This window comes from Amblyomma americanum, chromosome 7, assembly GCF_052857255.1.
Source record: "Amblyomma americanum isolate KBUSLIRL-KWMA chromosome 7, ASM5285725v1, whole genome shotgun sequence".
Classification (NCBI taxonomy): Eukaryota; Metazoa; Arthropoda; class Arachnida; order Ixodida; family Ixodidae; genus Amblyomma; species Amblyomma americanum.
The window spans coordinates 71,844,900-71,869,502 of NC_135503.1; the positions used below are offsets into that span (position 1 = coordinate 71,844,900).

Sequence of the window (24,603 nt, forward strand, 5' to 3'; positions counted from 1 at the left end):
AACAACAACAACAACAACAACAACAACAACAACAACAACAACAACAACAACAACAACAACAACAACAACAACAACAACAACAACAACAACAACAACAAAGTATGCAAAGTTTGGGCAGGGGCATTGTATAAGATTTTATTGCCTTGGGGATGTTTCCCGTATCGGACGAACCGGAAGGCGTTCAGCTTTTCATAGAAAACAAATTTTTTTAGTGCTATTAGGATGCCATTATATGCATTCGAATAGAAAAGTTCGTTATATCTGGTGCCCTCTCTATTTTTCATTACAGCCGAGAACTCGTGATTTGGATTACTGTTCCCCGTTTTCAAGAGTGTTGATAACAATTATCATCAAGTAAGTAAACAATCCAGGTCGTTTCTATGATTTCCGTCTATAAATTTCAGCGAAAAGAAGTGTTTAGACTAAAGGTGTAAAAGCTACATTTCAGAGATTTAGGACTTCGAAGCCCTAGTCTTCGCGCATAAATAAAAGGTACAGATTCAAGAAGTTGCTGTACACAGTGAGAACAAATGTAATATTTTACATCTCCTCCGAAACCGAGCTTACACCGACCGCACTAATCTCGGATATTTGAAGTTTTACAGAGTCAAGAGATAGCAGCTTTCTTTGCGAGAACCCAGTCGCGGTGGTGGACGCACAACGGACAAATAGGAGAGGAGGTACTCGCAGGAGACAGCCTGCGCACGCTCGCGCTTTATGACGGGACACATTCAGGCTCGCGCCGGCGGGGTCCTTCCCATTTGCTGATATTACAACTATCATTTCGCATTAGTAACGCGGGCACATAGAAGAGGAGGTCTTGTTCGCGTCTTTTCTGTATTCTAGATCGTGTTGAAGATACTTGGTACTTGAATAGAGGAGTGCCACTTCTGGAAGCCGGAAGCGGGTAAGCGTATCGCGACCGGACGCTGTATGTGGAGAGAGGAGTGACAAATGCGGAATGTTGGTACCTGCAGCATACGCTGCGTACGGTTGACGCCGATACTTCGGAATAAGCCGGCTTACAGACGCGATGGGATAGCCAGCACTAAAACACTGCTGCGGCACAGGCGTAATGCCTCAGACTCCCGCAGCTGTCATGAAACATCGCGTTCCATTGCTGCGACAGTGAAGACACCCCCCCCCCCCCCCCCCCCTTTATTAGCAGTGGTGCATTTATGGACCTGTTATTCATCAGACAGACATCTGTTGTCACGTCATCACTCGCGCTCCAGCGGGGAGAAATGTAGTACGAAAGCAAAAAAAAAATAGCAATTTGCCTTCATTGTTGTTCCTTGCGTAGGTTTTATGGTTTATGGTGGTGTAACGTCCCAAAGCGACTCAGGCTATGAGAGACGCCGTAGTGAAGGGCTCCGGAAATTTCGACCACCTGGGGTTCTTTAACGTGCACTGACATCGCACAGTACACGGGCCTCTAGAATTTCGCCTCCATCGAAATTCGACCGCCACGGCCGGGATCGAACCCGCGTCTTTCGGGCCCCTTGCGTAGGTGATCTTTCTTATTTTCGTTTTTGTGTCTTAATATTTTCTCGCAGGCATCTTCAAAACATGATTACGAAGTCAAAACTAATCTTGGAAGATGTGCCGAGGCTGACGTCACGACTTCGGAGCAGCCTTGAGAGCGAGAATGAATCTCGAGAGTTCATGAAGAAGACGTAGGTATTTTTTTGTGACACTCTTGTCAAAGCCAATAAAGAAGAGCTACGTGCGCTTGATTACAAATAGAGAGCATTCCTGGCTCTTATGTAATCTCAGCGTCGAAGGAAACGCGAACAAGAAAGTTGAAATGGCAGCAGCAAACTACGATGATTTTGCTTGATGTATTATTAGTACATTGAATTTTCACGTTGAGGTGCGAAGATTGCTCCTTGCAAAGTTTAATAGGCCACGCAAATGTTTTTCTTCGCTAGTGTATAATAGGTTTGTATTCTCGTTTGGCAGGGAAGTTTTCCTGTTCGCGTTTTGTGTTGACGGTGATGGTATATCATGGATGGGCTCGTAGCATACGCTCAAGCTCGTAGCATAAGCTCTTATACCTCGTATTGCTCTGATAGTTTACGCTGTAAACTGATTGCGACCACTAGATCAGGAGCAAGTTAAAGTAAGCATGAAATGCTAATATACTATACAGATGTGGTGGACGACGAAGACGGAACAGAATAGAAACGAAAAGATGACTAATTTATGCCAGCTTTGATAGTGAACTTGCGACACTGTTTGCACTTGAGTTCGCTTCGTGTTCCGCGGATCTTCTGTCATGGCCGGCGATTGTAGTAACCGAGGTGACGGGCTGGGCACTGACCAACGGCGGATCGATATTAGACGTGCAAACTGCTTTTGGAATTAAATGCGCGCTTACTCATCGCAGATATACTGACGGGTGTAGCTGGGTCCTCACTTCTGGATTTTCTTTTTTAAAGTAAGTGTTGATTTGCTCTTCCAGGCGTGGACTGCGCAGCCCTTACCTCTTCATGTGGCTGGTCATACGCCACGGTTGGAAGGAGCACTTGTGGTCGAACGCCGTCACGGTGCTCTATTACTCCAGCATTCTTATGCGGATTCCAGTTTTCCAGTGAGTGCGCAGATTTGCTCCGCTTTAAATTTGCTTTTGTGCACACGGAATTCGGCACTGGGTCACCAATAGCTGTCAGTACTGGGTCACGATAGCTCCCCTATAGATTGTTTTTCTTTACTGTGCATGCTATAAATAAAAACATTAATTTCATAAAGCTTCAACAAAACGTGAATTTTGTGCAATATGAGCAATGCTATTAGGCACCTTTGGATTCGTCGCTCTGTCATCACCGTGACATATCTTCCGTCAGTAGCTAGAAGACGCACTAGAAGGTAATATTGGAAGTACAGTGGTACCCGTTTGAGCACTACACTCCTTCACAAAGATTGTGTGCTGTCTCCACCGAGTGCACCCTACTTGAAGTCATAGCTTTTCGGCATGTGAGTTGCCTTTTAGGGACAACTCACGTGAAAAAAGTCCTTGTGGTCTTAAAAACAAAGTGCGTTTATTTAGAGAGCATGTGCAGGGTAAGGTAAGTAAGGTAAAGCAAAGTCAACAAAATCAGAAAAAAGGTAAATGTTTTAGTGTCCGCGATCACACAGTACGAATGCGATGCTTATAACCAGATATCGTGCAAGTATTTCGGTTCGCATTCTCCTCTGAGAACACAGTGCTCTTGCCAAATTGTTCAAAATCACAGCTTGCTCCGATGTGTTCTGGAAAATGGAACCCTGAATTAAAGTGGATTTGACACGAACAAAAATTTGGAGGTCACGTAAGCGCAGACTTGCTGCTACAAAAAAAAAAGAAAACCTAGTTTAGAACAGGCGAAGTTACATCGCTCTGCGCCCTATTTGAGAATTTTCCGAGAACACAACCTGCCAATGTACTTCCGGCTTCGACGTGTATATCTTCTGGCGACGTTTACTTTCCGTGCTCTGTTCAAACAATGCTTTTCCCCGTATTCCACAGTTCCGCTGGTTCCAACAACGTGTCGGTTTCATTTCCGTTTCCTTTCTGGTGCCATGTGCAGTGGCCTACTCGCAGGCAGCAGTGGCCTCTCCTTCAGCCAGAGCGTCCTCTTGCTGACAGCCTCCTGCGTCGCGGAATGTCTCGTGTCCAGCGTCTATGTCAACTTAACTGTCCGCAGTCAGATCAGGGCTCAATTGCTACTCCAGACTGCAGTCTTCAAGAAGGTCAGTCATTCTCAGATTCTGTCAGCAGAGCCAGCGTCCTCGGGCTTATCGATCGTCTCCTCAGTACATCTGTGCTGCCAGCACTACTTGCTCACAGTAGGGAGCGGAAGTGGTGGACCCCACGACTGCAGCGTGGCTCGCTGCTGTTGCGGCGCCTTTTAGTGTTTCAAGAAATTTTATGAAATAAGGCGCTTTTAACAAATAAATTGATGACTAGAGAAAGAACACCGGCAGGTTTCTCATGTATGCGGGTATTGAGATTCAGGCAGAAAAAGGGCCTCTTACATACCTCTGCCCAAGGGTATTCACTATGAGATATGACACCGTACGAGTATCTAATCAATGAATAATTTTCAAAGATATGTGTAACTTCTTGCGTATGTGACTTCTTGGCATTTATTGAATAGTGTTCCTGGTGAACATTGGGCCTAGTTATATTTTTAAGCTGTAACGCTAAACATGAAAGCGATACTGCCACTTCAGCACAGACAGTGTGCTTCTCTGCCGGCTGCAAAAATTGTACCTGTCGTGTAGGCGTAAATGAAACTCTTCCGCCAATTATGCTGAATGTAAAACGTTAAAATGAAAAGAAAAACACGTTTTTTTTTCAGTCATGCCGTTTTGAGCGTGCTAGTAGGCCTGTAGTGCGGACACGTTTGTAGACATGCAGAGAGCAGATAACTGATGGTCCTTCAGGGTCACGGAATAGGTTCTAAGGGAACGCAATCCTATCAGGTGACGCCAGAGAGTCGGGTAGGGGTTGAGATTCAGTGGAGAGGCCTCTCTTGTGTAGTAGACGTAGCTAAGCTGATGGCGAAGATTGCCGATGCTGTGAGAAAGCTCTTGACTTGCACTGCTCACGTCCCCAGGTGACCTGTCTGTCTGCTGCTGGCGTTTCCGCCAACTCGGCGGGGTACGTGTCTTCGCTCCTGGCCGTCGACGCTTGGGCTGTGGCTCTGGTGACGAGCTTTCTCTCCAACGCCTTCGTAGGACTGCTGTGCCTGCCCGTCACTATGGGTGGTCTGGCCCGCGAGATTGGCTACGCGCCCATGCTCGCATGCCTTGTCTGGCTGCTCGTGCTAGGGATTGCTTGCTCCTTCATAGAGCCGGTGCTCGACAGGAGCTGCGTAAGAACACCTTTTCACTGCTTCTTTTGCAGATTATCAATTACAAATCCTCAAATGATTGTGCAGAATGATGTGTTGCATCTGGTTTATGATGCCACAAAGAAAAAATAAAGGTGCAATGGCCCGGAAATACCTTTGAACTTTTTTTTTCCTGGTTAATTCATCTTTGAATTATTACCCAAAGCACAACCCGTTTACCCTCATCTCTTGACCCTCCTCACTGAACTCTGGCCTATCCCCCATCATGGGTATATGCCATGTCACTAAGGCAAGAACAACAACTAGCGTATGATGACATAAAAACCATGAGTATTGGATAGAGTGATGTCAAACCGTCCGACGCTGTTTGTAGGCATCGCATTTTCGCTAGATCAGGCAACCAGCGCTTCTATTTTATATAACATGATCTGTCATGCGTTTCTACTACTGGTCGGTCGTATATGCTTGTTTAGTAGTTTAATAAATCTATTGAACACGGCACGCCGGTGACCGTTTCTTACCAAAACGATGTATTCTTAATAGGGGGGACATTATTCAACCTTAAATGAGTTACGTTCATGTTAGTCTGCTATACGAGGACTGTCGTGCCCCTATGCTCAAGAGTCGTAACATTTTACAATGAAACTAGTGAAAAAATGGCGTAATCGTAAATGTCAAATAAAAAAATGAAAGTGTCTTCTGTGTGCTAATTAGTTCGCTTTGCTTTACTGCATCGTGTAACCTGTCAAGCACAAGCGGTTTCAGAATTGTACACCGTCTTCCCTACTCCCTCCTTCTGGCACACGTCTTCATCGTTACTTTGGCGAACAAAACTTGCCAAAAAATTGTGCGGTTTTTGCGGTGATCCATCTATTTCAGCATCATTTCCACCTTTTCTTCACCTTTCGTCCTTCTATCACACACGGCCGCTATGCGCCCATACAGTTTACGTAATTCACACTTTCGCATCTGACCGCTATCAGCAAATTCACCTTTGGGCCAACATCGAGAACTCTCCCGCGACTACACGCATACGTGACTATACAGTGTCCGCTTCTCTGCTGTCGCGATTTCAGTATACCTGAATGACAGCTAGACAAAACGTTATGTTTCAATCGGAGGCATTGTATTAAAGAACAGTGCCATTTTCTGAAAAAAAAAACTCTTTGCAGTCCACCACCGTAGCTGGTCCTTTGTTGCTTGGATCCTTATTCTATGCAGCTTACACGTTCTCCTCAGAAGTTTGTCACGTTTGTCTCTCGCATCATCTTCGTCTTAGTGTAGTTTGACTTCTCCTCTTGCATGCTCAACTATCCAGTTTTATGCGCATTAAGAAGCAACTGGGACCACTTCAGTTGCTCGTCCTAAAATATCGGTCAGTATCATGCTAAAGAAACTTCTAACGTGCCGGTGATGGTTTCTCAACATGATCTCGCAACATTTAGTCTCATACTGATCTCAAACTGTTCCTCAATTAGTGTCATTGTTTTCTTGTGTGTAAACCTGCTGCTTTGTGATGTAGGAAATGTTAAAGCACCACAAAAATAATATAATGCTCGTATCTCGAGTCATTATCAGCGCGTAATCGAACAAGTAGTGATACAGTGCAATTCACCACCACCACCACCACCACCACCACCACCACCACCACCACCACCACCACCACCATCCTCAGCCTGACTACAACCATTGCAGGGCAAAGACCTCTCCCATGTCTCTCCAATTACGGAAAATAAATATAAAAAGATGCAGCGCATAACAGAAAAACGCTAGTACAAAAATTGCATCAAAATGGCGCATAAACTCTGCAACAAAAGAAAAACGATGCTAAAAAGATATGACTAAAGGCTTGTTAAGTGATGGCTTCACTAAAATGTGCGGTTAAGTGGTGAAGGAATATATCTGGATGAGACAGAAGCGTTGTTATCTGGTAAATTAACCCTTGACCTTACCATTAAGAGCTAATATGTCACCGTATATCCCTGTGAAGCTAAGGTGATTGTGCAATCTTTTAGACGTGAGAGATGGAATGTCGAGGTGAAGCGGGCATAATCTATTGAGGTGAACATACTGTAAAATAGTATTAAGAGAGAAATGTCACGGGATGTGGCTTAAGACAGTACTGAAATATCGGTTTGGATCTGAGTGATGCTGGAATGGTAGTTATGGTTTCTTGAAATGAATCGTGCTGCAGCCCTGTTCTGGATGGACTCTAACCAGGTAACCATGTTATGATAAGGTGTACAAATGGGGGAAGCGAGCTCAGTTGTGGACGAACACCGAGAGTGAGACAGTTACTGTACCTTTACGTCCGTCATAACAAATCAGTATTATTGCGTTCCACTGTGCCTTGTGCTCCGTGGATCTATACGCTATCTGTTCCCAGACAAACTACGTCGCTGCTATGTTTCCTAGAATCAGTAACTTCTTAATGTTATGCTAATGACTGCTTCGAATATATCTGTACAACAGATGGTTTTTGGCCACACATTTCATTAATCCGTGCTGCGTGCGACTATATGCTTTATCTGTCTTTCTAACAGTTGCCTTCAGATGGCTTTTGTTCAACGAGATAGCGAACCGACCTGGTCGGCACGTTTCGCAGGTGTTTCAAGACAAGGAAGACAGACGGTGGAGGTTAGGGGATTGTTGCTGAGGCACAAATAACAGTTGACATTAAAGAAGAGGAAACGCAGGATGCACGGCATGTGTCATACGAAAGATAAAAGGGCACGGCAGGTGTTGCACTAACAACGCAACATTATTTGTCCCATGCTGCACGAACGCCGTTTATCATCTTTCACAAGCATGTGTCACGAAGTAAGCAAGCTTCGGCATTTATACACGCCAGCCAGAGCTCGAAAATAGGCACGAAAGAGATAAAACTCCGCACCTGTTCATATATACCGGCATATGCGGTTTTCTTCCATACTTTCTTTACTAAGAGAGGCGCTTTTTGTAGGCGTAGAGACAAAAGCGAGTGTGGTTTGGTGCAGACACTCCGCGTATGAAGAAATTCCATGTGAATCAATCAGCTCTAGTAAATGTTACTGTATATGTGCCTGGGTAGGGTTTTTATTTTTGAAAACCTTCCTGCCTCCGTCTATACCTGGCAGCGTTGTGCTAGCACCGTAGCATTTATGAATAGCCACCGACAGCTGTCTCGTCCCAACCTCTTTTAAGCAATACAGTGGGTGCCATTTTTCTGGGGCCGTATTTTGGAACGATTATTCTTTTTCAATTCTTCTGCAATTGACAACAGGCACCTCTTGTCTGTGACGCCAATGCTGATAGAGCTACAGCAAGCGATGTGTGCTACAGGCTGGTATAAAAATGCCGAATTGGCGAATGAAAAAAGATTATATATTGAATTGCTCAAGAATTTTACGAAATGTGGTGCTTGCTTTCCACGTTTTATACATTCCACTGGTTCATATGGTCGCTGTTCTGCATTCTGATAGAGCTACCAGGAAAATTACCGTTGTGTAGTTCACATTCACATCCTACCTGCTATTAAGTTTATGTTTACCTCTTCAACGAACTTCATTACGTATAAAAGCGATTTTCCTCTTAGTTATAGGTATTTTCACACCACACGTGCAGTATTATTTTGTGACTTCCCTTACATGCTTTAGTACTCACTGTGAACGGCCGTTAAGTGAACTCAGCGGGCTATACGACATTCCTGCTTTAATTTTGCTCTCGATATTTATTTTTGTCCGTTTTCCCCAATGAGTTTTAGGATTTCCCATGGTCGCCCGCAATGCTAGTTGTCCTTTGCTTAAATAAAGTGTTACATGACACTTTATACGTTATGCGGCAGCTTGTTCTAGGATGTATTTCCCGTTTTCTCTAATAGGATTTGCACGATTAGAACGCGAATGACTAGTACGCAAACTAATACGAACATGAGAACATGTACGATTAGCACGAACAGAACATGCTGCTCACACACTACTTCAATGTGACTTCATGCATTCAGTCATCGCGTTAGAGTGATCATTTCACCAAAACGCTGCTGATGTGCGGTGTCACGAAAGTCACTGGTTTGTCGAGAGATTTCATGTGCCCTTGTGATTTCAAAAAACCTGCCCACCGTGGCAGGTGGCAATCTGGTAACTGGATTGTTTGGTACCTCCGCACCGTGGCAGGTGGCAATTAAATTTTTGATTGGTCGACAGAGGTCGCGTGACCTTGTGACGTCATTACAAGCTTACCACCGGGTTGTGAGCAACCTATAGTTTCTAGCCAACAACCTAGATACACAATCAAAATCATAAATCAGCAAAAATGTGATATACGCAAAGGTCGGCACCGTCACAGCTTAGCGGATACCTGCTACTGCAGCTAGCTAGTTGATGTACCGACAAATACAAAGGAACTGATACAGCACACACAGAATTTCCTACAGAAGCTGCGACGAACGCGAAACTTATTGCTATCGCATTCCACCTTTAGAGTGACTTAATCGTCCCCATAGTTTTTAGTAGGCATGTGAAGTGTTTCAAAGTGTGCTTTCAGGCTACCAAAAAGTAATATTCACGTTCGGGCTGACATTTTTTCAAAATGTAATCTCCACAAATATAACAAGGCTTTGTCCTTCGCTCGGTTCTCGCCGCCAGTTCACGAAAACTTTTCTCAGTAGAGCCTCTACTTGCAGCACTGCGTTTCATTCATAAAAATGTTCCTGACATTGTTTCTTCAATCTCTTCCTATTAATGCCGTTTTCAATCAGCAACATGTCTAGCTTGCCTCTTGAACCCATTTTAAACGTTATTGAACAAGCGACACTTATTTTAGGCTTCCTAAATGTGTTTTCGAGAAAGGACATATCCATATACATTCTAGATAAAAATGGCTTTTCCATTCCAATCCAGGCCTAGTTCGGTTAGTAATATTGGGTTTAACTTCCGAAAGCGACTTAGACTATGAGGAACGCCGTAGTGTAGGACCCTGGATAGTTTCGACCACCTGGGGTTCTTTAACGTGCACTGACATCGCACAGTACACGAGCTTCTAGGATTTCGCCTCCATCAAAGCGTTGCGCTCACTTTCCAAATAAATAAGTAGCGTTGCTTGAACACACGTCACAAAACAATTGTAAGAAGACAAAGTGCAACGTGCCCTGAGCAATAGTTTTGACTATTTCACTGGTAAATCACCTTCTCTTTTTAGGACACTACATTAGCCTACAAAAAATTACTTGCAGCGTATTAACGATGTCATCAGTGGCACTTGGCGATGCGTAGCGGTGTAAGTATACGTAATAGGTGTTGGAGGCCAATATTTTTGCTGCCGGTGCTATTCAGAAGAAAGGCTACTGCATGCATCCGTCAAAATTTCTAGCGAATTTGTAAGCCTGTCGAAGGAAACGACATCAGAATAACATTTTGTTTCCTTTGTCCGAGGCGATACAGTAACCTGTAAGAAGGAAGCAACAATAAAACTGGCTGTCTTGCTTTTTCTTCACAGAGAATACTCTACAAGTACCGAGACGAGCGTCTGAGGAAGTTCACCGACTTCCTGTTGTCGATACGTCCAATCAAAATGTCAGCGTTAGAGAACGTCTTTCAGAAGAACCTTCTTCAGCTCCGAGCGAAGGAAACCGACCAGGCATACCGCTTCAACGTGCTGGAGACTGTTCTTGACACGCTGTTCAGCGCTTCTAGTTCGGTGGTAAGGGACCGGCTATCGACAAAGAGTTATTGTGTAAAAATATATTTCGTTGTTGAACTTGTGCTCGTACTTCGTTGTTTTGTTAGATATTTCCTGAAACAAGCCGAAAATATCGAGTACGGCAACATGAACTTTGTCCGCTTATATGTATTTACCTTAGCAGAATGTACTTTGTTTGACATGCAGTGCAAAATTCAGCATAGCTAGCATGCATCGCACCATGCAAGCGAATGGCACAGTGTAACAGCCCTGGGCCCTTCGTCACTAATGCGTACTCAAAGAGCGTGAAGTCGCAAAGCGACGATTAGCATGGCAAGGATACAACAGGAGGGATGGTGCCATCTCAGTAAAAGCAGTTGAGTCTGTCGCACCACTTTCATTGGCAGCAGGAGCGGCCACAATGGGCACAACACAATGGGCACAACATAATGGCAAGAGAGCCTGTTATTTGAGCAGGCAATGCAATTGCAGTTCGTCTGGGTTACGTCTTGGAATATGTCGATATACTTCCTGAGAAGGCCCTACGTGCATGTATAATGTGTAACGCACTAGGGTGCGCACTGAACACCTCATTTTTGTTTGAATGACGTACTCAGGCTCCGATGGCAGGTCGGACTGAAATGCCTGAAGCGTAGAGAAATAAGAAAAACGGCTGTAGGAATGTAAAAAAAAACGCGTGTTCGGTAGTACGTCATAGTAGTAAAAAAACGACCGATTTTCAGATAGCAGCTTTCGCTGCAGCACCTCTGATCCACTGCGCAGTCTCTACATAGCATTGGTTTGGTATCATAGTGTTCATTATTGTGTCTTCGCGGTGCTTTCTTGCTTGATGCCTCGTAATCTGTTACTGCAGCAAGCACGAATTTTTTCGCGCTCTTTATTCAACATCCTTTGCTATTTTCGGTCACTCCAGTGTTTATCAGCGATGCTTTTACGAGAGCGTTTTCATCGAATTCCTACTTTAAGGCGGTACAGAGAGACCGGAAAGCTTACTTTAATTATTCTTTCAAAGTGAACATTTTCGAGATTATACATTTTTTTATTACGCTAATGAGCGTGTTTTTTTCAGATGATAATTGCTGCTTTTGGCACTGTGAGTTTCACAAACCCTGATGCAGCATTCAGCGCTGCTACAATGTTTTCCTGCGTTTACATGCTCACGATAACGGATTCTCTTGGGACAGGCATGCCGCATGTCCTCAGGATGAAGAGCCAGGTGGGAAAGCTTTTGGTCCTACGTGCAATTGAGGAAAAAATTTGGAGCAACACTCATCGCACTTTGGCATGTCTAAAATCAACACCACGTGTTGAAAAAATGCGCCCAAAATGCGTTTATCACATAGTCATTCAGGAGTCTTAGAAAAAAATAAGGAAAACACGTGTATTCCAATTGACTAAGGTTTTCGTTACGACACCGAAACACGTAGTTCTGCCGAAGGAGTTGAAATGGCATTTACTAACGGCTTCTTCAGGACTAGTTAAACTCTCGGCGGCGAAAGACTGTGTGCAAGCTAAAATCTGCTACTTCCCACAGCTGCTTTTAGGACTTCTTTGAGGGTGTTTTAATGATTAACTAAGTTTCTATGCACGCCAACCCGTTAAAGCTTAAATGATAATGTTAATCACGGTCACAAGCTGAGGAATGACTTTTCAGGCGTATTACTTACTACTGCCATAATGACAAGGCGGAAACGCTTGAAACTTGCATGGGCCTAGAAAGTTTTTTCCGACATTGTACGAGAGTTGCACAACGAGCTTGCCACATGGTTGTAGCCTTGATGATAACTGAGAGGCGTCAATATTAAACGAAGGTTTGAAGCGCCATCTATCGCAGGAGCATATATCTTTGTGATATAGTCCTCATTAGAGACGATACGCTTCAGCCATCGGTGTACATGTCTCTGTACACCGCCGTTGAATAACGTGAGTGGCAGTTCTACAATGCACTCTCTGCAAATAAACCTCATTGCAAATAAACAAGCCTCACCCATTCCGCAGCTCGGTCCTTGCACCATCTGGCATTTGCATGTTGGGCCGCCAGATGAAGGAACATCTCAGGGGAATGTGCTTCAGATGTGCTCCTGAGAATGGGACCATTAGAAATTTGTAGCTGAATGTACCATGAAAAAATCCATCAATTATAAAATTACATGCCAAAGATGAAAGCTTAGTGAGCTAAATCGTAGTGTTTGCTCGCTCACTCATTACGCGGCTCATTTCAATCATAGTACGGCATTGTGATCACAAAAATGACACGTGGTACGCTCAGCAATGTAAATATGGTATGCTTCCAAGTCGGCTGTATGAATCTACTTTCAAACCAGTGGGCTCTAGAAACCTCTTGTATGTTGTCAGTGCGGCAACTGGTTTTAATGGCACCTGCCGTGGAATAATTTTAAATATCAATTCATCCGTTCGAATCAACATAGAGGTGCCTGCTTTTGCTGTAGTGCTGTTCAGTTGCAAAACCCTTCAGACAACAAGTAGAATGGTACATTAGAGCGTCGTTTATCCTCACTGATGTAAACTGCTAGTCAAAGCATCTTAAAGCGAAGACCTTAACTGCATGCAGCCAGAAATTACTCCTTCAACATTGGTTTGAAGCATAGGTTGATCTGTATTTACCGTTTACAAACACGCGTGACCCCCTTACTAATTCTCAAGCTTGATGCAGGGGTAAAAGCATATTCATTTCTTGATTTTGATGTTCCTTTATTACCTCCTGTGGATTCGTCTACGGCCTAGTTTAACGAGGCCAGCATGGACGGCAAATATTTCTTTTGGCAGCCTCGGTCAACTGCCAAAAGTCGAGTGCTGAGCTGTGCACTTAGTGCTGCGTCCTCCTAGGAAGTTTGGTTTGGTTTGGTTTGGGTTTTCGACATGTCCAGCTCTCTAAGCATTTGATCACCGGCAGTTTCTGCTGCGTATTTCGTGCAGCAGCACTCAACTATTTTTCATCTACATAAGCTCTGTATTAGTCCACACCATAAGTCCAGTAAAGTCGAGTTTTGTCTTATTGTGCAAAAAAATAAACTTTTTAATATTTGATAATCGCTGATGGTTTGCAGCTTTTTCTGCGTGAATGCCATTTTCATTTTATCGTCACCTTTTTCTCTGAAGGCGTTTCGGAGCTGCAGAAGATTAGTTGCATTTTTCGCCGAAGAGGAGCATTGCGCGGACGAAGATGGAAAGCTGCACGATACTAAAGTTCCAAGTAAGAACCATGTTTTTTTTTTTACTGGATTGGTAGTAGGGATACAATTTCTCAAAACGGCGTGGTCCGCTGTTTCAAGCCGAGGCCGATGCCTTGGCGAAAGAGTGACAGGGGTCCACCACCCATCCACCTTCACCTTCTTCCACCCTCCACAAAGGCCTCCACCCAGTACCCAACCTTCCATCGGAAGCGCACCCAGCCGGGAAGCGAAAAAGGGACGGCAAAATCAAATTCAGATACGCAATGGGAAGGCGATGAATACAAAACCGAAATGCACAGTCTTTTTCAGAAATATACAGACCAAGGGATTTGCTTCCAAGCCGTGCAGCGGGGCTCTTTAGCAGAACTAGCTAACTAACTAACTAACTAACTAACTAACTAACTAACTAACTAACTAACTAACTAACTAACTAACTAACTAACTAACTAACTAACTAACTAACTAACTAACTAACTAACTAACTAACTAACTAACTAACTAACTAACTAACTAACTGACTGACTGACTGACTGACTGACTGACTAACTAACTAACTAACTAACTAACTAACTAACTAACTAACTAACTAACTAACTAGAACTAACAAAGTTCGGTAGTGTTGAGGACTTAAATTACTCCTGCCTTCATGAGATTAGGGTCCCTGCGTATGCAAAAGGAGCCGCACTTCAGGGCTGTGAAGCAGACCCCTTGGGCTGTTTGCTTTTGACAGAGTGTACAACTTTTGTCAGATCAAATCGTATGATCGCCCACAAGTTTTTTTTTTGTTCTTTGGTTGGAAGTAATGGTTTGTCATAAAAAAGAAACTGTGTTTGCAAATGGCAGACATTATGCGCTTTTGAGGTGTAGTCACTGGCCGAAATAGTCGTTGTTGCCCATAAATACTGTCAATAAGCCGTCGCAGAGATTGACTGCTTTTGGCTTTCTGCGGCCGATCCCAATGTTGCCCAATGGAATATCGGCCGCGGCAGCTGGATTTGACTGAAGGCACAATGCAAGAACGTTCGCGTCTTGTGAGATGCCACTAAACGTCCGAAAAACGCCAGGTGCTTGAAATCAATCTGGACCTTTCCACTTCGGCGCCCACATTCGGGACGTCGCATTGCAACTTTTGCAGGATTTGTTTTCCTTTTCCAGTCAATGTAAAAGGCGCCCCCGCACTTTTAGGCCTCGTGCTGTACATAAACGGCGTATATATACTGAATGTTTCAGCCGGAACTATAGGAGGTTTCTAGAAATATAGAAGTCGAAATCAAAAATGTTTTCTCTTCTAGCCGCGCTAGACGTGAGTTATATTGAAAATCAGACCGAATGACTACCTGAATAAGTAAGTATACTAACTTTTATGGAGCACGGTTAGATGGTAAGGCCAATGGCGAGTTCGCAACCACGAACGAAACAACCCGAGGTCATTCTGTGAAACGAAGAAAAAATCGTTGTCAAAAGCCCTGCGGCGGAACGAATTATATTTTTCTTTTTTCCGCTTAAAAACGAAAGTGAGCACTTAAGGTGGACAGGAAGTTCAATGAAGATAATTTATCCGGAAGTGACGTGCTGCAGTGCTTACATGCACTTTTGATCCGTCGAGCGGTGCAAGGAAATGGTTTGTACTCGTCATAGTCATCACAACAATGAGGAGAAAGCTGATACAATTGATCCAAAAGCTTTCAATTCAGGTTTAGGATGGCGAGTGCACAATATCATGGACAAGGATTTGTTTTTGGGCGGCAGCCACACACTGGTCGTCTCGCACTGTTTACTACGGCTTGTTTGATCGAGCAATGTTTACGGGGTGTTTTGCAAACTATTGGTTACAGATTGTTTTTTTAAAAGATGAAAGAAAAAAATGTTTGTGAGGAATAAACGAATAGATTGTATGCCCAGTTGGGCGTTACTTAGATGGTGAAGCGCAAATAAGACTATAAAATAAAAATTAACTTTTTAAATGTTTTCTGTGAAAGGCAAAATATAATTCCAAAATTTAAAGCCGTCAGCGTGAAAAGTAAGCCCACTATTAAAATTTCCTAATCGGCTACGCGGCACAAGATATCAAACGCGTAAGAGACGTCTTCGAAAACTTTAAAGTTGGTTTTCTCACGTTGCATATAGATGGAGTGGTGTCGTCACAGAAAGAGCGTCAAAGTGTTCGATGTCAGAATGGACATGAATTGCGCAAGTATTTCCTGCATCAAAAAGTTCTAGCAATACCATCTGATCTATTGGTAACTTAGGATAGCCAACTCAAAGAGTTTTGGAAAGCCCATTTTTCACGTTCGGTGTCTTCAAGGACGACGCTTAAAAAGCTCAGCACTCCTTTTATGCTGACGGCCTTCAATTTCACAATACAATCTTGCGCTCTAAAATCAGCCATTAAAAGGTTGAATACTTTAATTATACAGACGTCTTTTAATTGCACCGCATTACGTAAATGTCCCCTTTCCGCAGAGTGTATTTGCTCAGTGCCCGCCGGAGTAACTTTACTGACTTATAAAATTAAAATCTGTATTGAATACATCGTACCAGCTTTAGCACGGTCTTACACAATTTTTTTAGCTCCAGGGATAATGTTTGGTAATAGGAGGAATTTGCGAATAGGGGAGACCGAACAAAAGTAAAGAAACCACCTAGGATTTGTGCCTGTACAATCTTCCAAGCCTGTTGCAAGGACTATCATGAGTATTCCGGTTGGCAGGCATCGGGATCAGAGGTGCAGCCTCTAAAGTTGCCGCAACATATTTGCTTTTTATTCCTTCTGTTAGGGCGGATACCAGTGCATAAACGGACACTTGGAATCCTTAAGCAGTCCGCACTTTTGGCGGCCTCTGAAGCGAGCTGCTTGCTGCTTCGGCGGTGGCATGAGTCGATTCGCGGGCGTTCGCGCCACGTGGATTCGGTGCCCCTCCACACGCTTCGCCTTTTGCTTAGGCGGAAGCCGTGGCCACCTCTGGGCCAGGGCGGTGGCCTGACAGTAGAAGACTCCAGCCCGCAAAGAGGCGCCGGAACGGATCTCGGAGGGACTGCTGAACATGCAGAAAGAAGTCAGTTGTCAGAATTAGCGTTTTCCGCGATTAGCTGACAAGTGGGCAGGAAGTTCGCTAGAAAATAAATCGCACCATTAGAGAGACGTAATTTGAATGAGGTTTCTTCATTGCCTTTTGCGATATCTACATGCTGTCACAATACGCTGCTGTGCAGTCGGCGAGATCAGCATAAAGAACTGTTCCTTCGCCTGGACCAAGAGAGACAGTGTCGTGGATAGCCCGACCCTGGCTGGAATCAGTCTATCCGTCAAGGCCGGTTCCCTCGTCGGCGTCGTTGGTACCGTGGGAAGCGGAAAGTCTTCGCTCCTGTCAGCTATTTCCGGAGACATGAGACGCTTGGGTGGCTGTTTTGCACGCAACGTGAGTATACAGTCAGTTTGCTTGAGCACACGGCATTGCTGAGAAATGTTTTTTTTTTGCACTGACAACTCAACAGCCGTAGTCGCCTTACTTACGCTTAGCCAGTTTGACGTAAAGATTGTTGAGCGGCAATTACGTAGTGGATCTGAAAATATGAGTCTGCCTCTGCAGTGCACCAAAAGCGAGATGACAGGTGCACAACCACATGTTTCGTTTGCTTTTAGACAACGCGGAAGCATTCCAGATACTGAAAATGTTTTTCGAAGCATTTTTACTCAGCAGAAATTTGTGAAGGAACAAAAGATCCTTCAGCAGAATTATGGTGACTGATGTAGGATGCGCTGAGTTAAAGGTGCACTGAAACCCGCTTCAACTGCAGAGCAGTAAAGGCCACAAAAAGAGTCATCAGTCGTTGGTGCTCATTGTAGTATGTTTTTTTTTGTTTTCGGTTTTGTAAAATGCAAGTTAAAAGTCACGGTTTTTACTTGCAGGTGGAGGCCGGCAAATGTAGAATTGTTCTTTCACAACAGAGAAACTTTCCAAATCAACGTCAGTGCAGGAGAAGCCATTAAGGCCGTTTCACTGGCTCAGTGCTCGGTTGCTGACCCGAAAGACGCGAGTTCGATCCCGGCTGCGGTAGCCGCATTGGATGGAGGCGAAATGCTGGAGACTGGTGTGCTGTGTGATGCCAGTGCACATTAAGGAACTACAAGTTGTCGTAATTATCAGGTGCCCTCCACTGGGGCGTCCTTCATATTCTAAGTCAATTTGGGACGTTTAATCTAATAAAACAAAACCAGAAGCCATTAAGCATGGCATGCTGTTTAAAGCTACAGAGGCACCTGTCGGAAAGAGCCTTTCAGGACCAATTTGATGAACGAATAATTTTGACAAACTCCCACACGTTGGCTGTCTTGTCTCGCAGTTTTTTGTAGTGCCGCTAGTTAGAGCTCAACCATTAAAAGATAGCTCCAAGGTTTTTTACCATTCCAGTTGAGTGTCGGATTATATTTCTTCGAGCTCCTTTTCTTAGGTCCGGAAAATAAATTCTTCAAACATTTCGTCGAACTGTTTAAACCAGCAAAAAACGAGGAACTGAAACCAAACCCAAATCATACTTCGGCCTAAGGCGGCGTTTCACCTTGAGTGGTGATAACGTCATAAACATTACAGCAAAGCATGAGGTGCACTTTCAATTTTAATCTAGCGACACTAATCAGCGACCCATTGCGTGAAACGTCAGGAATAACAGAAAACAAGGGCGGCATTTTTGCGTTTAGCAAGCAGAGGGCGGTCTCATGTGGACGAATAATGATTGTGCCGAGTAAAACAGGATTAATTGAAAATCAGCCCAAGTTACGTCATACTACAGGTAATCTGGTTGATACTGGTAATGTGATTGATTTCGTTTGCGCTACAGAGCAGCAGTGCGCTATGCGCCACGTTGTAGCAGCGCCCTTCAGAGGAAACTGGCAACATTTAAGCGTTCACAGGCACAATAAGCCACAGGGTGGCGAAGTTTGGCATTAATCGTGAGGATGCTCAAAACTCTGCATTCAGTGCGATACAGGAAAGCTCCCTCGCTAAAGAATTTGAGGTTATTTGGAGGGTACATGTGGTGGTCTTCTTGGCGGCCGGGTATGTATTGCGCGTGGGGCACTATTCAAACGCTTTTTACGACGAGAAACACTTTGCGTACGTTTCTGTTTTCTGCAGCTAAATTAATGCTGCTTCACATATGCGGAATCAGTTAATGTTGTTTTCTTATTCCAGGGTACTATAGGCGTGGTGCCGCAAGGACATCATATAATGAACATGACAATAAGGGACAACATAACATTTGGGAAGAAATTTGATGAGGTGTATTACGACAATGTTTTGAACGCTTGTCAACTGGCTCGCGACATCAGCAGAATGCCAGCCGGGGACCTCACTGAAGCAGGAGAAAAGGTATGATCAGCCGCTGGTGCAAAACAGACAGAATTAAGAACCCTGAAAGCTAATAGGATGCATGCTTTTTTTTTTGCTTGGATTGTTGACTGAAAGGCATCAGCGACACTTGTTTTGAGAACTGCGTCTAGAGCAGAGCTATGAAGGCTGCTTGCCTTGTCGTATGCACAAGTACTTTATTTTTTCGTGACTTTTATACGGCAGTCACTGTGAAAGAGAACATATAGTGGTCGTTATTATTATATAAATCCAAGAGCGCCGCTATAAAGAGCATTCCCGCAATAAAATTTCTTCTCGATCCGTGCGTTAGCTTTCTCACATGCCTTTTTGTTGGCGCATGCCACGAGCGTGTTGACGTGACTGCTTAACGCCAAGATCTTTGATGCCGTCTGTCAACAGCATCACTTAGGCCAGGGCAAGCGTAGATGCGGTTAGAGATGTTACAAAAATTTACAAAAGCATTACCACATGTTCGGTGCGTGTAGAGTCAGGTGTAGTTCTTTTAATATTTCTCAGGCACAACTACCTTAAGCTATTCTTGGCCCGTATTCAAACTAGACAAATATGTCTTATGAGCGCGCCATGAATCACGCTTTTTTGACCCTCTCTTGATGAACTCAGTTTGTTCTGCGGTATTTTTTTTTATAGCGTACGTAATTCGTGACTTAAATTTTAACCTCCACTTCTGGCGTTGCACGCTGAACGAAACCTGACATCACTGTTTCTTGAAGGCTACCTTGAAGGTTAATTGATGATTTTATAAAGAATTAATAACTCGTTAAGCGTCTTAAGCTTCTTTTCGAGAGGAATGATTTCATACGTTGTTTGTGATCACATGCATAATACCAGAACTGGTATGAATCTGGAAAAAAATCAGCATCTGCTGAAAACCACAGAGGTCTCAAAGAATCTATTACGATTTGAGAAATATGCCAAAACATTTGTGGCAAGTGGTACTTTGCTAACAGACGTGAAGCGAGGAGAAGGAAGATACCTGAACGCCGCATGAACTGCCACGGCAACGTTATTATCAGTGCCGAATGTCTATGTCTTGTGTCGGTAGTACCAAAGTTTGCTGTTAACCACTTATTGCAATGAAATACTAATCTTTATAGCCTTAGAAGAGAGCAAGAGTTGGGAGTAATATGCACGCAATAATGCTGTGGGTGCAAGTGAGGCCATGCATTGAGCCCAGTTGCTCGGTTGTGAACAGAAATACAGATAGAGGAGGAGCTGAACTCATATGGACGTAATGGTAAAACAAGAGCGTTTTTAGACTCACTGTATACTTGGATTACATTTGCTGTCCAGATAATTTGAAACTTACTTCCTGCTGTAACTATACAGGGCGAAATGTTGAGTGGAGGGCAGAAGCAACGGGTGGCCCTTGCCCGAGCTGTGTACTCGCGAAGCGATATTTACCTCCTGGATGACCCTACCAGCTCGCAAGACAGCCGTGTGGCCTCAAGCATCTTCGAGAATGTCATCGGCCAGGCCGGCATGATTAACGACAAGGTAAGAGGAGGACTGACACGAAAACCGAATTTTTCGAGACTTTCAGGTACGAAGTTCTACCACTGTACCGGCTGCACGAACTGTAATCACTCTACATTTGTACAATGAAAACGTCCGGGGAATGTTTGTGCGCTATCTTGGAGCCGTATACGTATACACATGCGGAAGTCATGTTACAACAGAGGTATTTATTATTTAGGAAGAGTACTGGCATTTGCTTCCTTCAAGTGCGCTCAAAATAACGAAAAATACACATTCAGGTAAAGCTTGCACTTTGTTTCATCCGTAACGTATACTAAGCTGTGATACACTTTACAAGGGTATTTATCGTTCTCTCATTTCACACAGTGGTCTAAACGTTTGCGGAGAGTTAACAGTGAATTTAGATGGTCATGAAAAAACTTGTTGCTTTACTAGTTGCACATGATTCTTCCTGACGAGTAAAGCTCAACAAAAGACAAACACAACCTTTTCATACGCGACAATCCGCCTTGTCCAGTGTGACTCGATCGTGCTCGTCTTTTGTGCCGATTTCATCGTTGGAAAAAAGAAATTGTTCGTTATGCCGAGAAGAGCAAGTTCGTAATTAGCTATAAAAATCAAACCTTACTGGAATCGGGAGTAAGGTCTTTAGCTTCCTGTTATTGTATAATATAAATGTGCATAAAACAAGCAAGCACATTATTAAAAAAAAACAGAGTTGGGCGGCTAAGCAAAAATATACGAAAAGCTAGTATCGAGCAGTTGCACCTTCTTTGTACTCCCACACACAAGCGCTGTCGCTGTCGGTTACAGCAACATTTCATTTGTGTTTTAATGGGAAAGGGAACATCAGTTTAGCATGCAGCTCTGGTGATAGAACGGGAAAATAACACATGCGCCTTCCAAGTTAGCTGCTGGCGCTCATGTCTAGCAAGATATCGACGGAAATCATCTCACAGTAATCATTAAAAGAATAATGACACGCAATCGAGTTTGATGACCGCTCGCTATTAAAACTCCTGAGGGAATGTGAGAGTGCCGCTGAAATGAATGGCTATGCAGTGCAGGAACGATTATGCAGTCTGCACATATGCAGTGCAGCCTAAAATATAAGAAATTATGTTTTATTTGATATAAATCTCAGTGCATGTTAGTCGAGGTAGGAGACAGCGACCAATGATCAGCTGTTTATCCCATAGGTTTTTCGGGACCAAATGTTGTTGCATTACGCGAGAGTCATAAGTTGCCATCTGTTCGCCGCGTATAGCCCAATTGACGCGAATTATTATTGCGAAGCAATACTACTTTAGGTCGCACTTCAGCCCGTTCCGTGGCGAGGCGGTGGTAGGCACCATTGACCTTTAGCGTGACCTCGCTGCGTAACGTCACACCACGTGACCTAGAGTGACGTCACACGAACTGTGTAAAAACGGGGCCCCATCTCACGCCGTCGCGAGGCGAGGCGGTAGCCACCAACGGCGGCCTAACTCCCGCTCCTCTCACCAGGGGCGCTACGGTCAGAGTGACGTCACACCAGCTGTATAAAACAGCTCCGCTCCTCTCGCCAAGGCAGTCATAAAGCCAGATGTTACGATGGTGCCTACGAACAAGGCAGCTCGGCAGAATGCAAAGAGGAAGCATCAGCGAGCTACGGAGACGGAAGAAGAACGAGAAGAACGACTTTCTAAGCGGCGTGCCCAGTATGCAGCTCGGCGACAACGTGCAACCTCCTCTGTGGAAACAGCAGAAACAAAGGAAGAAATTATGAGTTTGCCCGACAGTGAGTCTCCTTCTACTAGTTCAGAACGCGACTAAACGGCAGAGGCGTGTCCAAGAAACCCCGGAACAGCGGCAGCAGCGGCTCGAGAAGGAACGTGCGTTTCGAGAGAAGGAAAACGAAAAGCGAAGAATACAGCGTGCAGAAGAAACACCCCAGCAGAGACAAGAGCGTTCGAAGAAAAGACAGGAGAAATCTCTCACCAAGGCTTGCTTCGCAATCACCAGGCTTAACCAAGCTAAGCCACGGCCGTTTTTTTAGAGAATACTCAGACATGCAATTTGCGTTTTTTTTTCTTAATTTTGGGCTGACTTGTGTGGAACGCTGGATTGAAAGACCCTGGCCCGGAGACATGATTGTGTGCACCCAGAACATTAACAACAAATGCACATAACAGGAGAGGTTCGATCATACCTAGGACATGTTTTAAAATATTCGAATATCTAGTGCATATATGCACTAGCGTAGAGGATCGATATACATGGGCTTTGACGAATGGCGACGCAGATCGCGTGCTGTCCACCGCGATTAAAAATAATTGCGCCTTTACAGTACCTGGCCACTACGAAGATGCATATTTCAAATTGCTTGGGCCAGTTTTGGAGCGAAAGCTCCACTGCTCGCGTACAAACCTTGAAGCTCATGTTACGGCGCGGATATAACCTTGAAGCGGCCTCAGTTAATACAAAAGAGAAGAAAATTGTGGTGTAGGTGGGAACCTAACCCGGGCCTCCGGCATGCGGGACGGGTACGCTTCCACCACGACTCTTCCACTCTTGGAAGCGAATGAAGGCGCGTCTAGTGAATGCACAGATGTCTAAGAAACGTATCTTCGAGATATGTACGGAGTAGTGCATGAATAAATTAATTATGAGGAAATAAATTACATATATCCGAATTTAGAGAGTAGGGAAGTACGTTTCCGCGAAGTGAATTTCCTTCATGCATGGCGTTAGGGTGCCTTGATGCCCGCGCTTCCGCTTTCAGGGTGGGGACACCGACTCTTTTCGGCGCCATCTTGGTTCTTTCCAATTCGAAGGCGCAGGGTGTGCAGATTAACTATCGGGCAGAAAGAAAGGGGCGCGGGCGTATGAGGGCGATACCACCGTTATTTAAATGCAAATTTTCTGCTTTACCATCTATTGAGCATTTTGTTTGCATAAACTGTTCAGTTCCAGAGTGGTTGCGGCGACACTTTTCGCGTGCATCACAACCTGATGTTGGCAAGATTTGCATCTGAGGTTACCCCTTTTTATTTACTCATTTCACTCGTACACGTCATACAAACATTACTGGAATTGCACACTTGGATGAAATTTATTGTTTGCAGTACTTTCGTAAAATTTTGTTTCTTATTGTGAGTTTCCGGTCAGATTTATAAAACTAGGAGAAAAATGAGGAGACGCCGCGTAAGTTCGCCGAAAGCAGCTCACGTGCTAACGGAAGAGCAAAAAATGCACTAAAAACAGTCTTCAACAATCAAACCCATTTTATTTGTAACATAATCACTCATACTTCACGTTATGAGGTCTCAACGAGGTTATAAGGCTGAAATGTAATTGCCTTACTGGAGGCTCGTACCTGCTACAGTCTTGCTAGCGTAACACTCAGCTGGCTTTTCTGGAGTGTTCAGCCATCGCAGATCTGAAGCCTTGTGGATACAAAGCGCTGAAGAAGTTTTTCGATCACATCTTTGTGCTGACAACATGGGTTTTCTGGCAAGGTTACATTGTTTGCAATAATTTCCTTCAGTGCTTTCAATGGTGTTCTTAGATGGCTCAGATCTTGAGCTTCAGCAAAGGACTTGAAAGCGCTCTCACATTTAAAAACAAAGTCCAGCACTTGTCTGCTTGCATAAATTAAATTCCTGCCACCTTTAACATATTCCTTTAGTTGAGTAAGGTGGTGGTCCGGTCCAGGTTCTTCTGCCACTAGCATGCGCATGCATACAGAGCAGTGTTCCACAGTGCGGACAATTGGTTTTAACAAGAAGCCCGCCAAGTGGGCGAGCACATCTTCCTCAAGAGAAGACACTTCCTCTAAGTCAAGAACGAAGTCTCTTCTCTCATCGCTCTCTTCCGACTGGATGATACTTTGAAACTGTTTAATTTCTGGTGAGAGCAAATCGACAAGGTAGGTGCTGTCATCGATTGTGTATCCAGACGCTTTCGGTACCTTGAGGAACTGGCTCACCGACACTATTCTTAGTGCGTTTTTCAAATCGTAAGCACTCGGTACTGGACTCATCATTC

The 24,603-nt window shown here is 44.2% G+C and overlaps 1 protein-coding gene across 1 annotated transcript in view; it reads left to right on the forward strand.

Moving 5' to 3' along the window:
* The first annotated feature begins 295 nt into the window (after positions 1-295).
* The window catches only part of LOC144099307 (multidrug resistance protein mrp-7-like), a 45,391-nt gene continuing 21,083 nt past the window's right edge, over positions 296-24,603 (forward strand). Inside the window, exons 1-11 of the mRNA XM_077632519.1 lie at positions 296-354; positions 1,557-1,676; positions 2,465-2,593; positions 3,570-3,732; positions 4,602-4,859; positions 10,311-10,514; positions 11,584-11,730; positions 13,635-13,728; positions 16,922-17,127; positions 18,901-19,077; positions 20,425-20,592. Of these exons, the coding sequence (XP_077488645.1) occupies positions 1,570-1,676; positions 2,465-2,593; positions 3,570-3,732; positions 4,602-4,859; positions 10,311-10,514; positions 11,584-11,730; positions 13,635-13,728; positions 16,922-17,127; positions 18,901-19,077; positions 20,425-20,592 (1,653 nt within the window). The 5' untranslated portion in view covers positions 296-354; positions 1,557-1,569. The remainder of the gene's footprint in view (positions 355-1,556; positions 1,677-2,464; positions 2,594-3,569; positions 3,733-4,601; positions 4,860-10,310; positions 10,515-11,583; positions 11,731-13,634; positions 13,729-16,921; positions 17,128-18,900; positions 19,078-20,424; positions 20,593-24,603) is intronic.